The sequence below is a fragment of the Schistosoma haematobium genome, chromosome 4 (genome assembly GCF_000699445.3).
Source record: "Schistosoma haematobium chromosome 4, whole genome shotgun sequence".
Lineage (NCBI taxonomy): Eukaryota > Metazoa > Platyhelminthes > Trematoda > Strigeidida > Schistosomatidae > Schistosoma > Schistosoma haematobium.
In genome coordinates, this window is record NC_067199.1 from 9,698,285 (window position 1) to 9,719,992 (window position 21,708).

At 36.9% G+C, this 21,708-nt stretch overlaps 1 protein-coding gene across 1 annotated transcript; it reads left to right on the forward strand.

The window, feature by feature from the left end:
* Positions 1–993: 993 nt before the first annotated feature.
* On the forward strand, positions 994–19,454 carry RASSF8 (Ras association domain-containing protein 8). The gene is made up of 5 exons (XM_051219309.1): positions 994–1,193; positions 7,078–7,421; positions 11,602–11,694; positions 16,745–17,000; positions 19,111–19,454. Exons 1-5 carry the CDS (start codon positions 1,000–1,002, stop codon positions 19,295–19,297), a joined length of 1,074 nt encoding a protein of 357 aa, XP_051066129.1. The 5' UTR covers positions 994–999; the 3' UTR covers positions 19,298–19,454.
* Positions 19,455–21,708: the final 2,254 nt, after the last annotated feature.

The window sequence follows — 21,708 nt, forward strand, 5'->3', positions numbered from 1 at the left end:
AATATCGTGAAGCTAGGAATATTTGTGCCTCGATCCTCCGTGAGTCTTGAAGGTTATACGGAAAAAATTGTTAAAGAATCTGCAGAATATTTAGACACTTGTATTCGTATATATACCAAATGACTAAGAGAAGAAGAAATATCCCAGCACTGTGGGGCGACAGCAATGCTTCATCTTTAGTGGAGGACGACTATGGTAAAGCTCAAGTGTTATCAAACTACTCTAGCAATGTGTAAACCGTAGGGATACACCGCTAGTTCATACAAATCCTCACACAAATACAATGGACAATGTGGCCATTAAATAACTCGATGTCTTTTTCTGCTAAATAAACTTAGCATAGGCAAACCCACGGGACCCGATGAAGTGCACCCCAGGTTACTCAAGGAACCAACGAATTTCGGTACGAACCCCTTGAGCATATGTTTCAATCTATCCGTAACGCAGGATCGATTACCAAAAGACTGGAAGAACGCCATGGTAAGTCCTGTCTTCAAAATAGGAACGAAACATATATCTCAGAACTACCGACCAGTTGGCCTGACTAACGTGGTTTTTAAAATACTAGAAAGGATTATTTAGAAGGAGCTGTTTATGTATCTCGATGAAAACCGGATTCTTTCTGAAAAGTAGCACGGCTTCAGAATATATTATTCCTATCTCATAGACTTATTAGTAGCTCGTGAAAATTGGTGCCCTCTGAAAGACAAAGAATAACCAACAGACGTTGGATTAACTGAGCCTACACCACTTCCAGGATAAACCCAGGCCATCTAGCCTGCTATCCTTTCCAAACTGAAACTGATTATCCATACAGTGTGCATTTTAGTCCCGGTATATCAAGTTTGAAACCTGAATATCCAACAAAAATAAATCAGAAGTTTATCCAATACATCATGAGTATGTCTATTATATATGCTAAAGACCAAATTGCTTAATGTTATAGCCACTGATAGGGGGAACTGGTTTGTTTGACTGCACCACTGCAGGGTCGTACTTATGGACATCAAGGTTAACATCGATGGAGTACTCAGAGAAGTGTGTGGGATTAACGAAGGAACAACATGTGAAGAAGTGATTTTTAAGCTTGCACAGATTGCTAGTTTGCCTGGATTCTATACTCTGGTTGCCAGCTGCAGAGATAAAGAAATTACACTATCTCCAGAGGAGAAAATTATAAATTTCATTAAAGAGTATGATAATTTATCTAGTTAAAAACTAATTATCATTTAAAGCACAAATAAGTTAACCTTAGTGCTGATTTTGACTTTAGTTTTATATGTGTTTGAGGTAGCGTATTCTGGTTTTATCAGAAGTTCTTTAAAATAAGCCTAGTAATTTGCTCAGTAACGTAACCTCCAAATGAACTTACATAAGATTTTACTGTTTTCTAACAGTAATCTTTCTTGTGAACCTGAAAATTTATCAGGAAGTAAACTTGTTTCTCTTCTGCATCCTTTTAGAAAACCGAGTAGTAGGTTTTAGACATATTACTGTCGTCTTATAGAAAAGAATGATAAATTAGAAGGTTCGGTGGGTGTTTCCTGAAAACTTGTGAAGTGGATTATTATAAACAGAACTAAAGGAGTAATTTCATAAAACTGAGAGCAAAAGCTTCCCGGGCGTCTCCGTCAGGAGGTTGTTATCTTCAAACTAATCTTTTTTCCAAAAATATATTCCGTGAAACCTTCCTTAGTGGAACTGAAATTTTTAAGGAATTCCCTCTAGAAGAAAAAAATTGGATAATTCTATTCATGTAATCTAGTTTTCTGAGAAACGCATTACTTGGATTGTTAGCAATGCATGGAGATTCAATCACAATTTACTCCTTTTAGTTGCTTGTTCCACCAACTATTAGACTTTACTAACTTGTATTTGATAGAACGGAAAAGCTGAGACATAGATCAGAAGTTGGTCACTTCATATCTCCATACCTTTATTAACTCAACTAATCAACCCTCGAACAACAGTCATTCGTATCCTGGTGTATGGAATTATTTCGGTTTTTCAAGATGCATTCGTCTAACGATTACTGAGACAAAGTGGAATCTAATATGGTGGGAGGAATGTAAGGCAATCAAATTCATTGGAGTAGAAATTTACAACAGATTGTATTGAGTGAGTGCCATTGAATATGAATAGAAGTTGGTTGCCAAGATCTCTCAAGTTTCTGTGAAAATTCAGTAACAAATGTTGTTTACCAGGGAGACTTACAAAAGTATACCGTTATATGTACGCAATATCGAGGAATACTTGGGCTCACCGGTGAAAGCTGCAGAAAATTTTGCTTTCGTAGGGGATCGCCGTGAAGAAAACTGATTTTTTAGCGGAAATGTAGAAATGTTTTTCTCCAGCAGCTTTCACCGGTGAGCCCAAGTATTCCTCGATATTGCGTACATATAACGGTATACTTTTGTAAGTCTCCCTGGTAAACAACATTTGTTACTGAATTTTCACAGAAACTTGAGAGATCTTGGCAACCAACTTCTATTCATATTCAATGGCACTCACTCAATACAATCTGTTGTAAATTTCTACTCCAATGAATTTGATTGCCTTACATTCCTCCCACCATATTAGATTCCACTTTGTCTCAGTAATCGTTAGACGAATGCATCTTGAAAAACCGAAATAATTCCATACACCAGGATACGAATTATGACTGTTGTTCGAGGGTTGATTAGTTGAGTTAATAAAGGTATGGAGATATGAAGTGACCAACTTCTGATCTATGTCTCAGCTTTTCCGTTCTATCAAATACAAGTTAGTAAAGTCTAATAGTTGGTGGAACAAGCAACTAAAAGGAGTAAATTGTGATTGAATCTCCATGCATTGCTAACAATCCAAGTAATGCGTTTCTCAGAAAACTAGATTACATGAATAGAATTATCCAATTTTTTTCTTCTAGAGGGAATTCCTTAAAAATTTCAGTTCCACTAAGGAAGGTTTCACGGAATATATTTCTGAAGATTGATATGCGCAATTAGATCAGTTATGACTCATTACAACTTTGGACTATGTTGAAAAAAATTACTCGGCGATGACTGAGTGACTTGGTGTCTGTTTGTCGACGACTGAGCTTCAAGTACATAAAACCGTTTAACGAATACATCTAGTTATTATTAGAACTGACAAAATTTTCATTTTGTCAAACTTCACGGCTGAATCACACTTAATAATATTATATCTTAGCTGTATTTTTCAATTTTCTGTGTTGAGAACCTTTTTCGTAACTATCGTGTTGACAATTTTCAGTAGAACAAATATATTTGAAGGAAGAACGTTTCTGGTGCCTTGATTGTAAATCCTTAAATGTTCATAATTTAGTCCCATTCGACACAGTATAATATGCTTTTTCAAGAACCTCATCTGTAAATACTTTTTCTGTCTACACGAGATAATGAGTAGCTTTTTTATCGATAACGTACCCCGACAGATACATTTTTTGTGGTAGATAGCTTACAGATATAGTAAATTAATTAAATCAAGTCACTGACCAAGTACTTTATCATGAGCCGAAATTGAAGTGTAAGGGCTATTAAGACGACCCACTGATGGCTTCTCGTGAACTCATCCCATCAGGCTCTGAACACGATAAAAAGCGAAAACAAATCAGCTCTGGGTAAACCAAAAGCCTAAGGTGGGCAACGAAAGCAAAAGAGATGGAAAAGGCGGCGGCTGTAGGTAACACAAGACAGCTCTACAGATATAAAAGAAACTGGGATTAATAAGTCAAGTGTGAGACTATCTTGGAAAGAGATGGCACTCTTATCTGCTCCCAGTCCAGACGTTTAGAACAATAGGCGGAACACCTTAAGAAGCAGTTCGGCTGGACTTCAGCTACTTTACAACCACCCTCCATTCCCAGACACTGAATGGAACATTGAAGTAGATCCCCCAACTCTAGCTGAAGTTCAAAAGGTTATAGTTAATCTGAAACGAGGAAGGGCAGCTGGTCCAGATGAATTGGCTCCAGAGGTCTTTAAGGATGGTGGTTCAATTTTAGCGATTAGGTTGACTAATATTTTAGCTAAGATCTGGGAGTTAGACGTTATTCCATCTGACTGGTCACAATCACTTATCGTCCCAATATATAAGAAAGGGTTAAAATCATCCTGTGACAACCATGGAAGGATTATTTTAACTAATATAGTATCTAAAATACTAGCCTCGATAATTATCGGTCGCCTAACTAAGACTCGTGAACTGCAAACACGAGAGAATCAAGCTGGCTTCAGACCTGGTTGTGGTTGCATCGACCACACATCCACCATTCGTCAGGTTCTAGAACATAGGCATACTTACTGGCGTCCGACAATGGTGGTCTTTCTTGACTTAAAAGCAGCATTTAACTCTGTAAACCGCGAGATTCTGTGGCAGTGTCTTTCATTGAAAGGCGTATCTCAGAAGTACATAAACCTTGTGAAGGCTCTTTACTCGAACACTACCAGTCGAGTCAGAGCTTATGGCGAACTGTCATCTGCTTTTGCAACCTCAAGTGGTGTCCGTGAAGGCTGTTCACTTTCTCCATTTTTGTTTAACTTCATCATAGACCTACTGATGGAAATAACGTTCTCGTCGACTGAATTCTCGGATATCGACCTCTTTCCAGGAGGTCGACTTATCGACTTAGAATACGCAGATGATATAGTCCCGTTTAGTAAAGACGCAGATAAAATGCAGTGTCTTTTAATAACACTGAGCAACAATGCCAGAATGTTTGCGATGCGCTTCCCCCCCAATCTAAATGCAAGTTGTTGCTTCAGGACTGGTCTGCGTCAACACCTGAACTAAGGATAGGGAGTGAAGTAGTCGAACGCGTTGACAACTTCACTTATCTCGGAAGTCTGATAAGCCCTAATGGGTTGATGTCTGACGGAATCTCTACCCAGATTCAAAAAGCTCGTTTGGCTTTTGCCAACTTACGTCACTTATAGCAAAGGCGAGATATCCGTCTCAACTAAGGGACCAGTATACATACAAATCATGCGGCGCATATATATTCGGTGCCCCTTTGTACCAATATTTATGTGTTCAAATAAATAACCAGTATACCGCACAGCAGTTCGTTCTGTTTTACTTTGCGGCTGCGAAACGTGACCATTAACGGTAGAGGATACTCGTAAGTTACTAATATTTGATTATAGATGTCTTGGAAATATTGCTCGCATCTGATGGGATCACCGGGTAAGTAATAGTGAGGTCAGACGCATGGTATTAGGGGATAATGGTAAATCGGTTGATGAGGTTGTGAACCTACATCGACTGAGATGGTTAGGCCACGTGTTGCGTATGTCTGAACACCGATGACCACGACGCGCAATGCTGACTAGTGTTGGAGACGGTTGGAAGAAATTTAAGAGCGTCCAAATCAAAACGTGACATCATTCCATGAAGTCACTAACTTCTGATCTGAGTCGTGTTGTTAGATGCAGACTATTTGGTTGGGGTCCGCGCGACTATCGTAACCAATGGTTCGAGACTCTGTGTGACGGCTTAGAATCAATCACAATGGCGTAGGTGTATACACTCTTTGTTTTCCCTGAAACCGTGAGATTAGAATTATGTTGTACCTTTCTTTCTACGAACTGATTCTTTCTCTCTGTATCATATTTTTATATGCAATCTTTGTTTTATATATTAGTATCATTTAAGTATCTGCTTCTGTGAATTTGGTGTTCATCGTGTTGTGCTAATGAGGTATGGCAACTTGGACCGATGCATATATGTGCCTGGTTCTACGTTGTAGGTGACTGAATTGAGCCTAGAACTTAGTTGTTGGCAATCGAATACCACAACCTTTTAATCACCGCTTCCCAACATCTGTGTATACGCTTATCACTATGTGGCTTTATATTTAGTCCTATTTATCGATTCAAAAAGTCATGGAGTTTCCTAGTGTTGCCTCTGTTGTTAGTTTTATGAGTTATATTAAAGTCATGTTCTACTAAGCCTCATTTTATTCTATTTGCTTATGTATCTGGATTACAAGTTTCTCACGTTAATCAATATTGTCCTGTAGTGTAGAAACGCTAATTAGCTTCTGACAATATTCACCACCACATAAGCGGAATATTTACAAATTTTTCATTGAAGTTTTATAGAAAGGAAATAATCCAACAAATTTTCAGCTTTTTAACCACGAAGCTAACTAAAATCAGTATAACTGATTGGCCAAGTTCAGTTTCATGCACTGAGTTTTGAGTTACAGTTATTTTGTTTAGAGATTATAAGTATCGTCGGATTTTAATGCTAGAGCACGTTTTCAGCTAATGATGAGAGCCTGAGACAAGCGCGATCCCATCTACTCACGTTCGGGTTCGTGCGATAACCGTGACCTGTGGTGCCCCCAAATGTACTGGTTGGTTGAGCAATTTAGTTGACATGGTTTAGAATCTTTCATAACAGTGCAGATTCACCCACTCTATCTTCCCCTCGATCTTCAATTCCAGTATTTCTTCATACATATCTTTTCATTCGGTCTTTATGTTACGAAAGTTTCCCGATTTGATTAGAAGAAATTTTCGATTGTCAAAATCGATGAATAGAATTCTAATGAATAGATTAACCCAATATTTTAGTGACCGAGTGATGACTACTCATGGAACCGTATTATCAGGAATCAAAGACCATTAACCAGACGGATAGTTTCTTCATTTAATAAGATAACACGCTTATGTACAAAATATAAACAGGACCAAATGTCATAAGTGATCGGATAAAATTGACTTGTAGTTCAGTCGTTTTCATATCAACATGGGCCTGACTTTTAGGCTGAATCTTTAAAGTATTGTACTACTTTTCAAAACATAATCTCAATGCTCAATCTTTCTTAATGTTATCGCTACCATACTATTCCGATTTCTTTTGTTATTGCTATCTCGTCATGGTGATGTATTATGGCGAATTGAGCCAGTACACAACCCTACTAGACTCTATGTTGATGATGATTGGCAGTCCACAGTCCATTTGACTCATCAAAGTCAGTATTTTAAACCTGAGCCATTTTATTCTATAAAATTGACACTGGTGTATTCTGTGCCGCTTGCACTGTGAGTTTGTTTTAAAAATTTTCAGAACTAAAGAAAATCCATCTAACATATGTTTTATTCTTCGTCGATTGGAGGCTGTATCTCCTTTCTCTCCGAAAATCCCCAAAGCATATCCTCCTATTCCCAATCATCAGCCGACAAGTCGTCCTCATCAACAGTCCTCTCGTAGTTCATCACGACGTTCTAATGTTCCAGTGACATCTGAAAATAAAGAATTATATTCCTCTACTTCATCATCCTTACCGATTCCAGCTCAGCAATATGCTAGCTCTGCAAAGCAATCAAGAATTTATCGTTGTGATCCTAGTCATGAACTAATTCATTCTACCTTAGTAACCAGTGCTGCTGGTGAAGAAAAATCATATCACGGTACGCTATTCATGTTGAGATGGAACTTTACGGAACTTATATTTGTTTTACATTACTTTTTCGACAATCATATTTTATTTGAGATCATAAATCGATTGATTTTAGATCACCATGGAAAACCTGGAAGCATTGGACGACCGTCTCGTCATAGTATGAGACTCCTTAGCAGTGCGTATTCACAATCCCACATGCAGGACTCAAACCCAGGACCTTCGGTCTCGTACACGAATGTTCAACCTCGAGACAATTGAGCCGGTATCCAACGGTGTCAATGTCTAACTTCAACCAATCCACGAAATGGCACGACCATCTTTCATTGTATTGAGGTAGATACTTGTCTCTACCTGATATAAATTAGCTCCACTGGTCACGGCTTCTCACTAGAACTGCGAGGACTCCCTCACGAAGCTGGTCACTAGTGAGCACATGGTAATTACCAGTATGAGGAGTCCCAAACTAGGACGAAACGGCCGTCCAGAGCTTTCAGGTTTTAAATAATGACCTAACATCAATTGATTCATGCTCTCAATCAAAAACTTGATAATCTCCAGAACGCCATAGCGATAATCATATCTTAGTCTGTTTCAAATTCTTCGCATTTTACTACCTACAAATCCAATCAATTCACGGTAAATCTGTCCATTAAAGTGCATCTTTTTAATATCGATTTTCAAATACAAATTCAGCCTAAGAAAAACTTAAAAACGGTCGGACACTGAAATGAATACTGTTGAGTAATATGAATGTTGGATTAGTAGTTAAGGTAACTATGTCCCAGGTTCTAGCCCCGCCTCAACTACTTCGGATTATAGCAACCAGTTAGTATCAATGACCCTCACATTTAGAGTGTGGTTCATGTTCAAATACCTGGCAAATAAATATATCTATTAGTATGAGTGGATAAATATCTGCTTGTTTTCCAATATATCTCTATAATTTATGTATTACCACTCATACTAATCTAAGTTGTAGTCGATCGAAATGGTCAGTAACTACTCTTTGCATTTCTATTCGCGTACAATGTTAAAGTTCGATATTTTTCTGTTTTCGCAGGACTGGATTATTTCTTTTTTATATTATGGCATGGTTTACAAGATTCACAAAATATCCTTACATTATGTCCTCCCTTTCTACAAGTTTTATAAACTGAAGATATTGTCCTAGACGTGTATTCTCGAAGACCATATGAAGCTGATGATCACACCTTTTTGTTTTAAACGTTACACTACTCATGAGTAGCTTAAAATTATTAGTAAAATTGATCTGCAGTGCTATACATATTCCAATGTAGGATGTAGTAACTTTCTAGCATGCAACAAAAGTCGTAAGCCATTGGCATGGCATATGAAAGTAAGAAAAGAGGTTTTTCAATTCTGGTCAAGCTCGCAATAATTTATTTTCATGGCATTTTGGAGAATATTCGGTATGTATGTTGCGAAGATCGACAGATGTACATAAAAATAAATAACTGTTGGTTGACATTATTTTATTTATTTATTTTAACACATAGATATTGGCACAAGGAGGCACCGAATACATATGCGCCACACAAATTTCATTCGATATGTTTGAGGGCTGTGATACTGCCCGGGTGCCCAAACCGAACCAGGTGGTTTTCTTAGGGGGCCACTCCTCGAGCCTTCGACCTGAAGGTCTGATCCACAAGGCAGTGGAGCATTGTAAGGAGGTGCAGTCCCATGGAAGTCGGTGACCAACAATTGGTTCATACGTCATTTGTTCCCGCAGGATACTGGAGCCAATGTGTACCATTGGTTTGGAATCAGGGTTTTCCAACTCCCCTAAGTGAACTCTCTATGTCCACCAACCCGGTCAAAGCGCCGGACATTCGTTTTTCGTCCTCTCAATTTCGTAAACAACACCCGTGGTGCGAGAAGGCAGTAAGTAGGACTTCCCTGGCAGAGGCTATATACGCGTGGCCATGTGAGAGCATTTCGAGAGGGAGAGCTGACTCCCCACTCTCGGCTGTACCAGGGCATTTGGGGGCTGTTGGTTGACAATTCATCACAAAGATTATGAACCGTTTCCATAATGACACGTTTATTTTTTTAGTAAGATGTAATTTAATTTTAATATAGATAGAGCAATGAGAAGCCTTGGTGTTATAATCTCTTTCTTACGGTTATGACCCAGCTATTCCTATTGCTTAGTATTCTTGGACACCGATTCACTCGACAAGTCCCCAAATCAGAACACGGTTGAACAGGAAAGAGATTATATTCCAAATAACAATGTTAGATGGAAGTAAGAGGCACAATAGGGAAAACGTTAGTATATTTATAGTTTTTACATGGGAAGATTCCAGAACATTCTCACAGTATCGGCAAGTGCTGATTGGATAAGAATTAGCCAATCAGCGTGCACCAAAGCAATCGTGCATTGAGCATGCTTTAATCCAGTCTATGTCCCGATAACACTTGGCCATTCGGAAATTCAAACTCCCCTTTTTATGTGTATAGAAATGACGTGTCGTAATTTTGAATTTGCCTTATTAATATTTAAGCCTTTTAGTGTGCTAGAATGGTGTTGCGATTCCCTATCCATTCTTTATTATGCTAGTTTTCTATTTCCTTTACTTACGATCATCACGTTGTTTTTATTTGACCTTCATCAACTTTTATAAATGCAGATTATTCGAAACATATGAGAGAATATACATCACGTTTTAGATCACCTCTATCTTCTCATTGCTCTGTCAAAATTTATAGAAGAAACTAATTACTTTGGGTTTTGATATGTGGTTTTGTGAACATATAAACTTTTTCGTATGCTTTCACGTTTGTTTTGGAAGATCGATTAAGAGAACGTTGTAGAGTGAGTAAAATAGTTGGTTATTAGTCTCAGTGATCAAGGCGTCCGATTTTTAGCAACTAAGTCCTGGTTTTGAACCCTGCCACACATATTCCTGCTTAAATAAGCAGGTAGTATAAATAGCCCTCGCATTCAGTGCGGCCCACTCCCAAGTAGCTGGTGAGTGATTTAATACAATTTACATTAATTTATAGTGATGTAAAAGAATTTTTACATTTAACTGACAAGTGCAAAAAATAGGAAGAGATGTGCGTCCTGAATTTCACTCCTAATCACAATCCCAACTGACTAAACTTTCTTAAATGCTTAAAACAACACTTCAAAGTCAAACCAGTCACCACAACAAGTTCAATTTGCATTAACCGTATATTGATAAAATTCATACCGTTTATCATACACTTCACTCTTGTTTCCGACTTTCAAATTTATGGGAACAAACTAGGTATGGAGTGTGGTTTGTCATTTTTTCCTTGCGTTAAACATTTATAGTTTGTAAAGATCGATACTTCAAGAAAATTTATCAAATTAGTTTTTGTTTGCTCGTTGGAAAATAAAATTCCACTATCCTCCCCTCAATCTATTTACATTCTAGGAATTATAACGTATGGCGATAAATTAAATATGCCTTAAATCATATCATTAGTAAAAAAACAGTTTATGTAGACATCATCTGACTGATTAAAATGAATCAAACATTGAAAGCTGTGTAATGTCTGAGTTTTTAAAAAATGGACAATCGAAAAGTGTAAGTACATCTCTCTCTATTTACACCAACCTCCTACAGATGGAAACCATTATTGACTCTTAAATAATAAATCTATGATTCAGCACCGAGTACATAAACTTGATGAGGGAATTAATATTTGTATACTTTTTCACTAGTATACAAATCTTCCTGAAGGTTGTTCAATTTTATGATTTACATTACGGACTGAACGTAGACAACGATTGTTGACCAGAAAGCTCTGAACAATTGTTGCATCTTAGTAAGGAACTCCTTAGAAGCTCGTATCCACGAATTCACCAGAAATCACAACTAGGATCTTCAGATCCAGCTGTAAGCGTTCAGATTTTAGACCATTGATTAGGCATCTTATGGTTTATACCTCTAGTTTCAATCAACTCACGATATTGCACAACAATCCCTTAGTTACCTGAAACTCAATATGGTTAAACTCTACTAGCTACGGTTTCACACTAGAACCCTAAGAATCCCCTCGAAATAGTTTACTAACTAGTACATACATTTCCTAACTAACTAAATATATAGCTATTTACGATTTGTGTCTAACGATTGGACTTGATGTTTGCTGACCGATCAAGATTGATGACCATGTTTTTTTTCTTTTAGATGTTGATCAATATAATCAACTTAAAGATCAATTGGCATATCAAGAACAACAAGTTGAACTCAATCGGATACGGTTGCTTCGATTAGACAAGGGTAAACATTTTGATTAAATGTATTGTTTTTTTTCAAATGGTATTTTTCAACAATAACTTAAGGAGATCAACCTGGATGATGTATTCAGTGTGCATGTTTAAAACCTTAGAGATAGAAAAAGTGGTGTAATTCTAATTAATATAGGGATAAGTTAATTATGATCAAGAAAACAATTTTCATCCTTTCTTTTTTGCATGAAACTCAAAAATGAATCAGTTTTGATTGAGATCATAAGTCGATCAATGTTAGAGTACCATTGAAGAACTAGAAGCACTAAACGGTCGTTTCGTCATAATACGGGGACTCCTCAGCAGTGCATATCCGCGATCCCGCGCGCGAACACTTAGTCTCTAGACTACTAAGCCGGCATCCAGCAGTTTTAATGTCTAACTTCAACCAATCCACGAAATCGCACGACCATCTTCTATTGTCTTCGGTGAGTAACTGCCTCACACCCGATACGGATTAGCTCTGCTGGTCACGGATGAAGTTAGACGTTAACACCGTTAGGTGCCGGATCAATAGTCTAGAGATTAAGTGTTCGCGTGAGGGATTGTGGATTTGCACTGCCGAGGAGTTCCATACTAGGACGAAACGGTCGTCCAGTGCTTCCAGGTTTTCAATGGTGGTCCAACATTGATTGATTAATGATCTTAATCAAAACTCAACAGTCTCCACAATCCTACACTGAATCAGTTTTATTTTGTGACATTCGATATTTTTGAAATACTAATGTAGTGATTGGTTGCCTAGGCTGAATGATTCTATGACGTACACAATTGTTGCGCACTAATACTAGATAATCCACCCAAAACGATTAATCATCCCATATATTAAAGCAATCAAGAATATGTTATTACCAGCCTGAATAACATAAAGCGTTCTATCATTAAAAATTAATATATTTACAAAAATATCTATCGCAAAATACGCATAATTATCTCTCCACACTAATTATCCAACCAAGATTATTGAATATACGTATTAACATCACATAAGAAGAAAAGCTGTAGGAGTCACGTGTGTGTGTATAGTGCTCAGAACATCTTAAGTTGTTAAGGTTTGGTGTGAGGGAATTCTTCTATATCACCGTAGAGTAAAAATGACAATGATAATAGGTAAACATGTGCACAGCAGTAGATACCACCCCGGTGGTGGTCTAGAGGTTAAGACGCACTGATGATTCGTTACATACTAGGACGAAACGGACGACCAGTACTTTCAGGTTTTCAATAATTGTATAGCTAAGACCACTTCGTGTTTTAAGCGATGAAGATGTTCAACGTGTCAAATCTTTACTGTTTTCCATGTAAATTAGACATATTATGAAAACCAATTTAATTTGTCTACATCAAATTAACCACAAATCATTTTGTTTAATGGTTCACTGAATAATATGCATTTGAGCTGAATAAGCAACAGTTGTAAAATTGCCAATGACTTTCACATTAAACTCCCCCAGAACATATAGTCTTATAAGTCTTCCATCTGCTTAACTGTTTTGTGAATTAATTAAAATTTTTGTAGCCGATGATGAATTCATTTATCTTGGTTGCTTGAATCTTCCCATTGATGTTTAGGACTGAAACTGATCAATCTCCTTTTGGGATATGTGCATCCTGTGCGGATTGCCTCGGTATTGCCTAGAATCACAAGCATTTTAGGCAGAGAAGGAATCAAGGGCGTGCGTTTCGTCCTAGTTGAGACTCATCAGCTGGGTGTACCTGCGTCCTGGAGTTGATGTTCACCATCAGACTCGAACCCAGTTATCTGACGAACTTCCTATAAAACATTTACATTTATGAGAAGGATTCATAAACAAGCCTTTAAGGTGAATATATTCATACTTGGATAGACAAGATTTACGGTAGCTATATTTCTATAATATTAAGATCGGGAAAATTTATAATATGGTTTGAGAAACTTGTTTTTAAAAAAGCTACTACAATAAGTTTTACTATTACCGTTGCAAACTACTTTTGATGTATACCAACTCTTTGCACACTAATTGTAAAGCAACCTCGAAATCGTAAGACCATTTTAACATCTCTGTTTTTTCATTCGTTCGTTATAGTCCCACTAAGTAGTTCCTACAGGATCTTTGATGAATGTCGAAAAGAACGAAACCTTAGTATCTTAACACCAGTTACTATTTTGATAATTAAATGACTGAACGGTTATCTTTGAAACTTTAAGCATTAAATACATTGCTTTACGATATCTTCTGCAGTCGATTGGCTCAGGAAACGCGTAACTATTCACACTATTCAACAGAAGTATATCTCATAAATACATAACCTGAATCCTAGTTTACGTCTATCTAGTGTTCGTTTTTTTCCATCCCACAACTTCCTCACATTTTTGTAGTTTTGCATCATAAATTGAGCCTATTTAGATAGCCACTAAGGACTAGGGAGTATTGGACAATTGTATCATCCTCATGAGGGACCCCACCACAGGTCGAAACCTGAACTTCCAGGTCTTGCGGCAAGCATTGAAATTACTGATCCGGCATCCAATAGTTTACATTCCTAACTTCAATTAATTCATGATACTGCGCAACCTAATTTTAATGTTAGAGTTAAGTAAATTGTCTCACGCCTAACTTGGTTGAACTATACTAATCACTACTTCTCACCAGAACTCCAGGAGTTATGATGTTCACCATCCCCTACTTCCGTATATTTATCTATCACATGCATATCTTTATACTCATGAACAATGCATTCAGAATAACATGTGCATAGGATATATTTTTTCTAGTGGTGTTTTATACATATATATGTATATAATACACACCATTTATCCATGTCTATCTTGTAATATATAAGTCAGCCTAATAGTGTAGTCTGTCATGGTTAGTCAGCGAGCTAATTAACTTCACCAGTGCTATACTAATTCTTCGTTAGCCAATCTGTGAAACTCGGTGTATAATCTGTCTCTCCTCTATACATGTAGACACATACAGTTGAACTACAAATCAAGGTGAAACCGCCTACGTAATTTCATTGTTTTTAATTCTTATTTTATAGACTATAAGGGAGTAGTCGTGTATACAACTAACAGCTAGTTAGTCATCACATTAAACATACACTTATAAATCTAGTCATTGTTGGGGCAATAACCTTCAAAGCCTAATCTCAAGGTTATCATTATACTCTTTCCATTACAGCTTAATTATAAGTCAGCACAGATAAAATCCATTCTAATTGTTGACAGGTTGTTACTTGTTTGTTTGATTTTTTTTCTAAAAACACAAAGAAATGAATATTGGGTTTCTTTTTGTTTTTTGCTGCTTTTGCCTAAACAAGTTAGCGATGGAGAAAAGTCACTAATGAAAAATACTTGTACACTTGCTAAAGTCAAAAAATAGATGACTATTATTGTCATCAATACAATATCATTAGAACACAATGTGAACATCATATATACTACGAGAGACAGAGATTTCAACTGTTGAGAAGTCATAGTTTGGTGTATTAATGATATAAAGTCTGAAAATTTTAGGATATGACTCTCAAACAAGTGGTTTTAAGGATTAGACGAAATTGTGCCGATTTTCATGCAATTACAAACTGTTGAAATAAGTTTTGTTCAAGACGTTCCATGTGTTAACCAAGACTGATCACATTTCAGCCAAAAATACCAACAACGGGATAATCCAAACCATTTCAAATTGGATTATATTTTCCTGTTGAGTCTAGATAAAAGTATGAGACGGAAAATGCCCATCTAATTCCTAGTCACTGATTCATTCTCTGACTAACCTCTGAGGGGTACTTCCCAAAGTCCTCGTGTGAAGCCGTGATTGTTAGAGTCCAACCATGCCGATGGTAAGACAAATATTTCTAACTTTGGCACTTGATTACAGTCACGAATTAATTGAAGTTAGAAGTGCAGGTCATTAGATGGCAACTCAACGATCTAAAAGTTAAGCCCTCACCGCGAGGCCCGAAATCTCTGGATTTGAAACCCTAGTTGGGTCACGGACCCACACTAGTGAGGAGTCTTATACTGGGACAAGTTAGCTGTCCCTCGACTATTGCTTTTTAACTGTCGTTTAACATCAGTCGCTCTACGATGTAAAACTACAAAACTCGAAAACTTCCAGAAACCCCACTGTCATACCACACATAATCGATTATTTTCTTATCGTATGCATTCTATACACTCAGTTATAGTTTCCAAGGTAAATTAACCGTTTACTGCAAATAATTAATTAAATACGGGTCAGTTCACGCGTCATTGAACCACATACTGTATACGTGTGTTCAAAGGCTAGTTTTAGTATTCACTTTGCTAAACCAATATAGGTAGACAGGGTGAACGTGTAACCAATCTTTTTAAAGAGCAAGCAGTTCATTTCCCGAAGTGCTATTCAACCTATTGCTATGATCAAACAATTAATTGGCAAGACTCTCGGTCATAGACCAGGTCGTGGATTTAAATCAGTTGGAATGTCATTGAAAAGCCCGGTTTGTTCAATTCATGTGCTAAGCATAGATTAGTGTGCTTAGCTTAGAGCCACACTCTACTTATAAGGACTAGTGATGTCACCTGGTTACCCAAACCGAATTAGGTGTAGCGGAGTCTGGACCTGCGACTTATTGACTGAGGGTCGAGGGTCTTAACCGCTATGATACTAGAAATACTGAGTGGCTAACTTGATCGTAATGTGCGAATATTCGGCAGCAGTGCGCGCTGCTATTCGCTCGTGATTGAACCCATGTCACCTTAAGGTCTTATAATGAATGAGTGCATCACCCTTAGACCATTGCAGTCTATAAGTCTTCATGTTCATATTGTCCCAAACTCGAACGAAACATATGTGTCTAGTGTTTCTTCGTTGTCACTGATATTATCAACCCATTACTAAGGCCAAAAATTAAAATAATCTGACTATAAGTTATAACTTATCAGTAGTTAATGGGTGAATAATGAGAATAAAGGTCAATAAAAAGAATAAATGTTTACACAACCTAACATTTTCATAATTACTATACACTAACTGATCAATTATTTCTAATAAAATATTTTCTTTTCTCGCCAGAAATCAATCATTTAGAACAGTCAGCCCGATTTGGTGGTAATAACAACAATAGTAATAGTAATAAAGATGGTTATTCTACGTTGGATTTATTAAGTGGATCGGCTGTTGGTCCTGTGGCAGAATTGGCCCAACTAGCAGCTACACCATGGTCACAATTATTAGATACAAATCGTGCCAGACAACGTGAATTATTATCAGAATGTGAACGGCATAAAATTGCTATCGACCAAGTGGATACTCATTTAGCTAAAACAAAGTATGTGATTATTTAATACTATTATTATTATCCCGTAAGTTTTTTACCGCTAATCATCATTGAACTCATTTTATCGGTGCCAAAGATAATCAACATATTCACAAAAACGAGCTAGAAAAATGAGCCTAAAACCAACTACCTAGCTTAGGGGTCGGGATGGTGGTTAGCAGTGATGTTATTTGATCCTACTCTTTACAGTACCGATGATCTAATAAATGTCATGTCTTGTTGTAAACTAAGTGAAATTTTCTTCGGACATAAGTTTACATCTTATTTTTAGTTCTTCAATTTGAAAATGGTATTCGCTTTGTGTTAGAGGATAAAACTGATATATTGAAAGGCACAAACAATCTAGGGATGATCTGGTATAATTAGTTATAATCAACAAACAACCAACGGAGCCAATGTCCATTAGCTCAAACTGCCCACTGCATTAACTAAATGAAAACGGCCTGGAATATTAGTAGCGCCGGTGATAACGAAACTAGACATGAAGAATATAGTTCAAAAGAAATGAAATCAAGGAATATAAAATGTCAGACAAAACATTGAAGATAGAAAAATAAAATGTGCCTGCTCCTTTGAGACCGAGTTTGAGCCATGTCATCTAAGGTTTCCTCCAACCATTGATCACAATTATCGCGTGTACTCCGACTAGGTAGTTTAAACTTACTAACACGATTTAGACGAACATTCACTGACTTCATGGAATGGTATTGTCTTTGTCTCTTCCCCTCCCGCAGCTTTCTTCTAATCTACTTAAACACCAGACAGCATCGAAGTTGACAGATGATGATTCAGCATACGAAACATTTGTCCCAGGCACCTCAGTCCAAATAAGCTACACTTCACACATCAGAACGACAGGAAATTAAAGAATTTAATTGGTGATCAAAACATTATTATTATTCGTTTTTGCATTGGTTGTTTGGATCTTCTCATTGATGTTTAGGACGAGACGCACATCCTGGATTCCTCTGCTAGCCACCATCAACTCCCCTTATCATAATTATAATAAGCGAATGAAAATAAAATATATGAATTAAGATAGTGAATTGAATAACCCTATATAGAACAAAGTGAAAAGAAGTGGGGAGACCAATTTCCAGTGTCTTTTTACTTTCACTCGCAAGTGAAAGTCAGTTGTCGACAGTTTGGTAAACTTATCAAAACAATTGAATCAAGTTCTTAGAGTATGTATTGTCTCCAATTCTGAGGGAATGAACTACCACCTATTTTTTGTTTTCAACAGTATCTCAGAAAAGAACTTTATGTAAACGAATTTTGCTAAGGATATTAGGAAAACTGCTAGGTAGTGGCACAACTGTGCTTATGGAAAAACTTAATAAAATATAACAAAAATCTCATCAACATCTGAAAATACATTTCAGACACATTAGTGAGACTATCAAGCGCATCCTAATTACACGAATTAGTCGATTTCAGGCCTATATAGTTACGTTGATGCTTAGTATGTAATTAAGTCTATATGTCTCCCAATGTTTATCATTCACTTCATGAGCCTCTTGATTTAAAAAACAAGTCACCATAATGCATGCCAATAGTCTAGCATCAGATACACAGTAACCAATGACACATACTACTTCATTTTCTTTAAATAATAACACCTTAAGTCGAAAATCGAGTGGTCCCACAAACAAAGGTAATTGAATATCATTGACCCTACTTATAGCTGCGGTCGTACTCGGATAAATAACTATGTTCAAAACAACACATATCAAATCTACTGACATAGTATTACTTAGCGACTTTTTAGCAAAGTTCTTTTCTACAGGACGGTGTTGCTTAGCCCATGCCCATTTCCCCCCTTTATCCGGACTTGGGATCGGCTGTAGCTCTAGAGGTGTCCCAGGCAGAGTTCCTAACACAGTATACATTAATCGGATATCTGTCGTGTTTTATAGTATACAAACTAAGAATTTCACTAGTAACTAAACCTGCTTGTCAAGGCAGAAACTAGAATCAATCCACAAGGTTACAAAAATTACCTTGTTCACCTTAAAATTTCACTTTAATCTACTACACCTACTACGTAATAGGAACATATAACTTGATTTTTCCTCCATTTTCATTGTTACAACAAAAACAGAATGAATTTATCTCAACTAGAAAATCAAATCAGTCAAGAGTTAAATCAATTGCTCAATGAATTGGAAGGATATAATCAGCATAGAAGGTTACTACTGAAATCAGCCGGAAGTAGTAGCTCACAACCTCGTCCTAGAACAACTATTAATAATCCATCAGAGGTGGCAAGCGATGGTGTTGCTGTATAAAATAAATGAATTATACTACCGTCATATTATGTGCAAATATTTGAACATAAACACAATAAATATTATCTCATGTAAATTATCTAGTTTCATGAAGGTACAATCTTTTTTTATTTTCATGATAATCTTTTTTCTTAATATACAATATCCTATGCATAAATCTAGTCGTAATGCTGTATTTGTTTACCGATCGATTGATGACCGTCTAGAATAAATGCTTGGGACTATGGTAGGTAGCCTCCTATGGACATTTAAATCATACATCTTTTGTTTCCAGTGATTAAGATATGTCTCTAGCGGGCAATAGTCTAACAATCACTGAACGGAGTTGACCATAAAAACCTACAGAGAGGGCTATCTAACGTACTTTACATTCAACGGACGGGAGATTTTACTGCTTTCCCTATATTTCCGTTTGATAACTTAAACAACCCATCCAGACGTTGTAGTGAATAATTCGGGTGCAACTTAGAACCTGGTACCAGTAGTAAAACAAAAGATCAGGCATCGAAGATACGATCAGAGAAAACATAAATTTGTGAAAAAAATTATGAGGAATTCAGAAGCTTAGAGTTTGGAGAAAAATAGAGGATACATGGGACCCACGCCATTGCAAATGATGTTGATCCGTATCACTCACAAGGACCCCAAACAGGTAGTCTACGCATGTTAATGACTCAGTCCAATTGTCAATGATTTCATGGAATAATCCCAAGTTTCGGTCTGGCCACTCTTAGATTTCTTCCAACCTATTCTTACACTAGACAACACCTGTCGAGGTAAGCGGTGGCTAGACATACTTAACACATGTCCCAACTACCTCAGTTGATGGATATCTACTATCTCATCTTTCGATTTGCCATCTTTACATGGTACCCTATTCCTCACTCGGTGGTCGGGAAATACATGAGCGATGCTTCGAAGGTATCTATTATCGAGTACTAGGAATGTGAACATTCTTCATCAGTAGCAAATTTTAAAAAAACAATCTTGTTTTTGCGAAAGATTGCTCCATGTTGGCTGTATATACTATCACAATTAAATGGGCTAAATAGAGCTGTTAACCGTTTTAACGACACCTTTGCTTAACCACAATAGGTGCTCACGAGCCCGAATATACAAATTGCTAGAACATCTGCCAATATAACTTGCTCCACAGGAGCAGTTGAATTGATAGATACAGAAAGTAAGTGGTTAGTCTAGGCATTTTATCTCTCTACCTCGGAGTGACCATTGGACGTGTGGAAAACATTAATTGTAGTTTTACTTGCGTTAAAAGTTCTGTGGGTTGATCTGCGTACCTTCAGTCTTAGCATTTCACCAGGTGCATCACTTCTGAATTGTAAGTGTATATACAAAGGCTTTTTATTCACTGTTAAGCATTGTTTATGCTCTCTTTTATTGGCTGTTTTTATTTATAAATTTCTCCGGCTACCTGTTTTCTTTCAGGGTCGTGTACAATGCCTTTGTTTCATCTTCGACCGCATCTAGAGAGCATATGGTCTTGATTCTATGATGCAGTGTCTTAATAAGGTTCCTTTTGTATTGCAGAAGAACAAAACTAAGAAAGTTTGTGTATTGGCCTGTCCAAGTAGTTTTCTTGTTTGTTTCTTCATAACGACCAGCCTTTTCTTCTTGTAAGCAAAACATCTAGAAAGGCTATTCCACCTCAATTTTCTTACTCACATGTGAATTTTATGGACGGATGAACTGTACTGAATCGCTCAAGTGTTTCTACCAAATCAATATGGTCGTTACAAAGGATAAACGTATCGTCCATATATCTGTAGTAAAGTGGAAATCCATCAATCTGTTGTGCCATTCGACCGTTTTCTAATTTATAGAGAAAATTCTCAGCCAATATGAGACTTAGGGGTGAACCCATCGTGACACCATCTATTTTCCCATAGATTTCACCATTGAATTTGAAATGTACATTCATTGTACATTTTAGTAGGAATTCTTTGATCTCCACTGGGATTGTAGTTGCTATATCTTATTCTCCAAGTTGTTCACAAATATATTCTACAGTCTCTCTTAGTGGGACATGTGAACAATGACGTTACGTTAAAGGACATCATCGTTTAACCTTTCATGTTTATGTTTTTTTAATCTTGGAATTTATAAGGAACGGTATTGAATCATGTTATCCCAAACTGTTCTATAAGTCATTACGCCGAAATCACGTTCATCCAAATAGAAAAACATTAAAACGCTATGCACTTAATAAAATTGATACATTAAATAATGACTTGACGGATATAGAAGTAAATATTGCTCTCAGGAAATTCGCAGTTGATGAATTAACAGAAGACATTAAGTCCCAGTTTATGGATTACGTCACAGAGATAACTATAGAAAGATCAGTCAAGAAACATATACTTCTCAAAATCCTTGAAAATCAAACGGTTGAA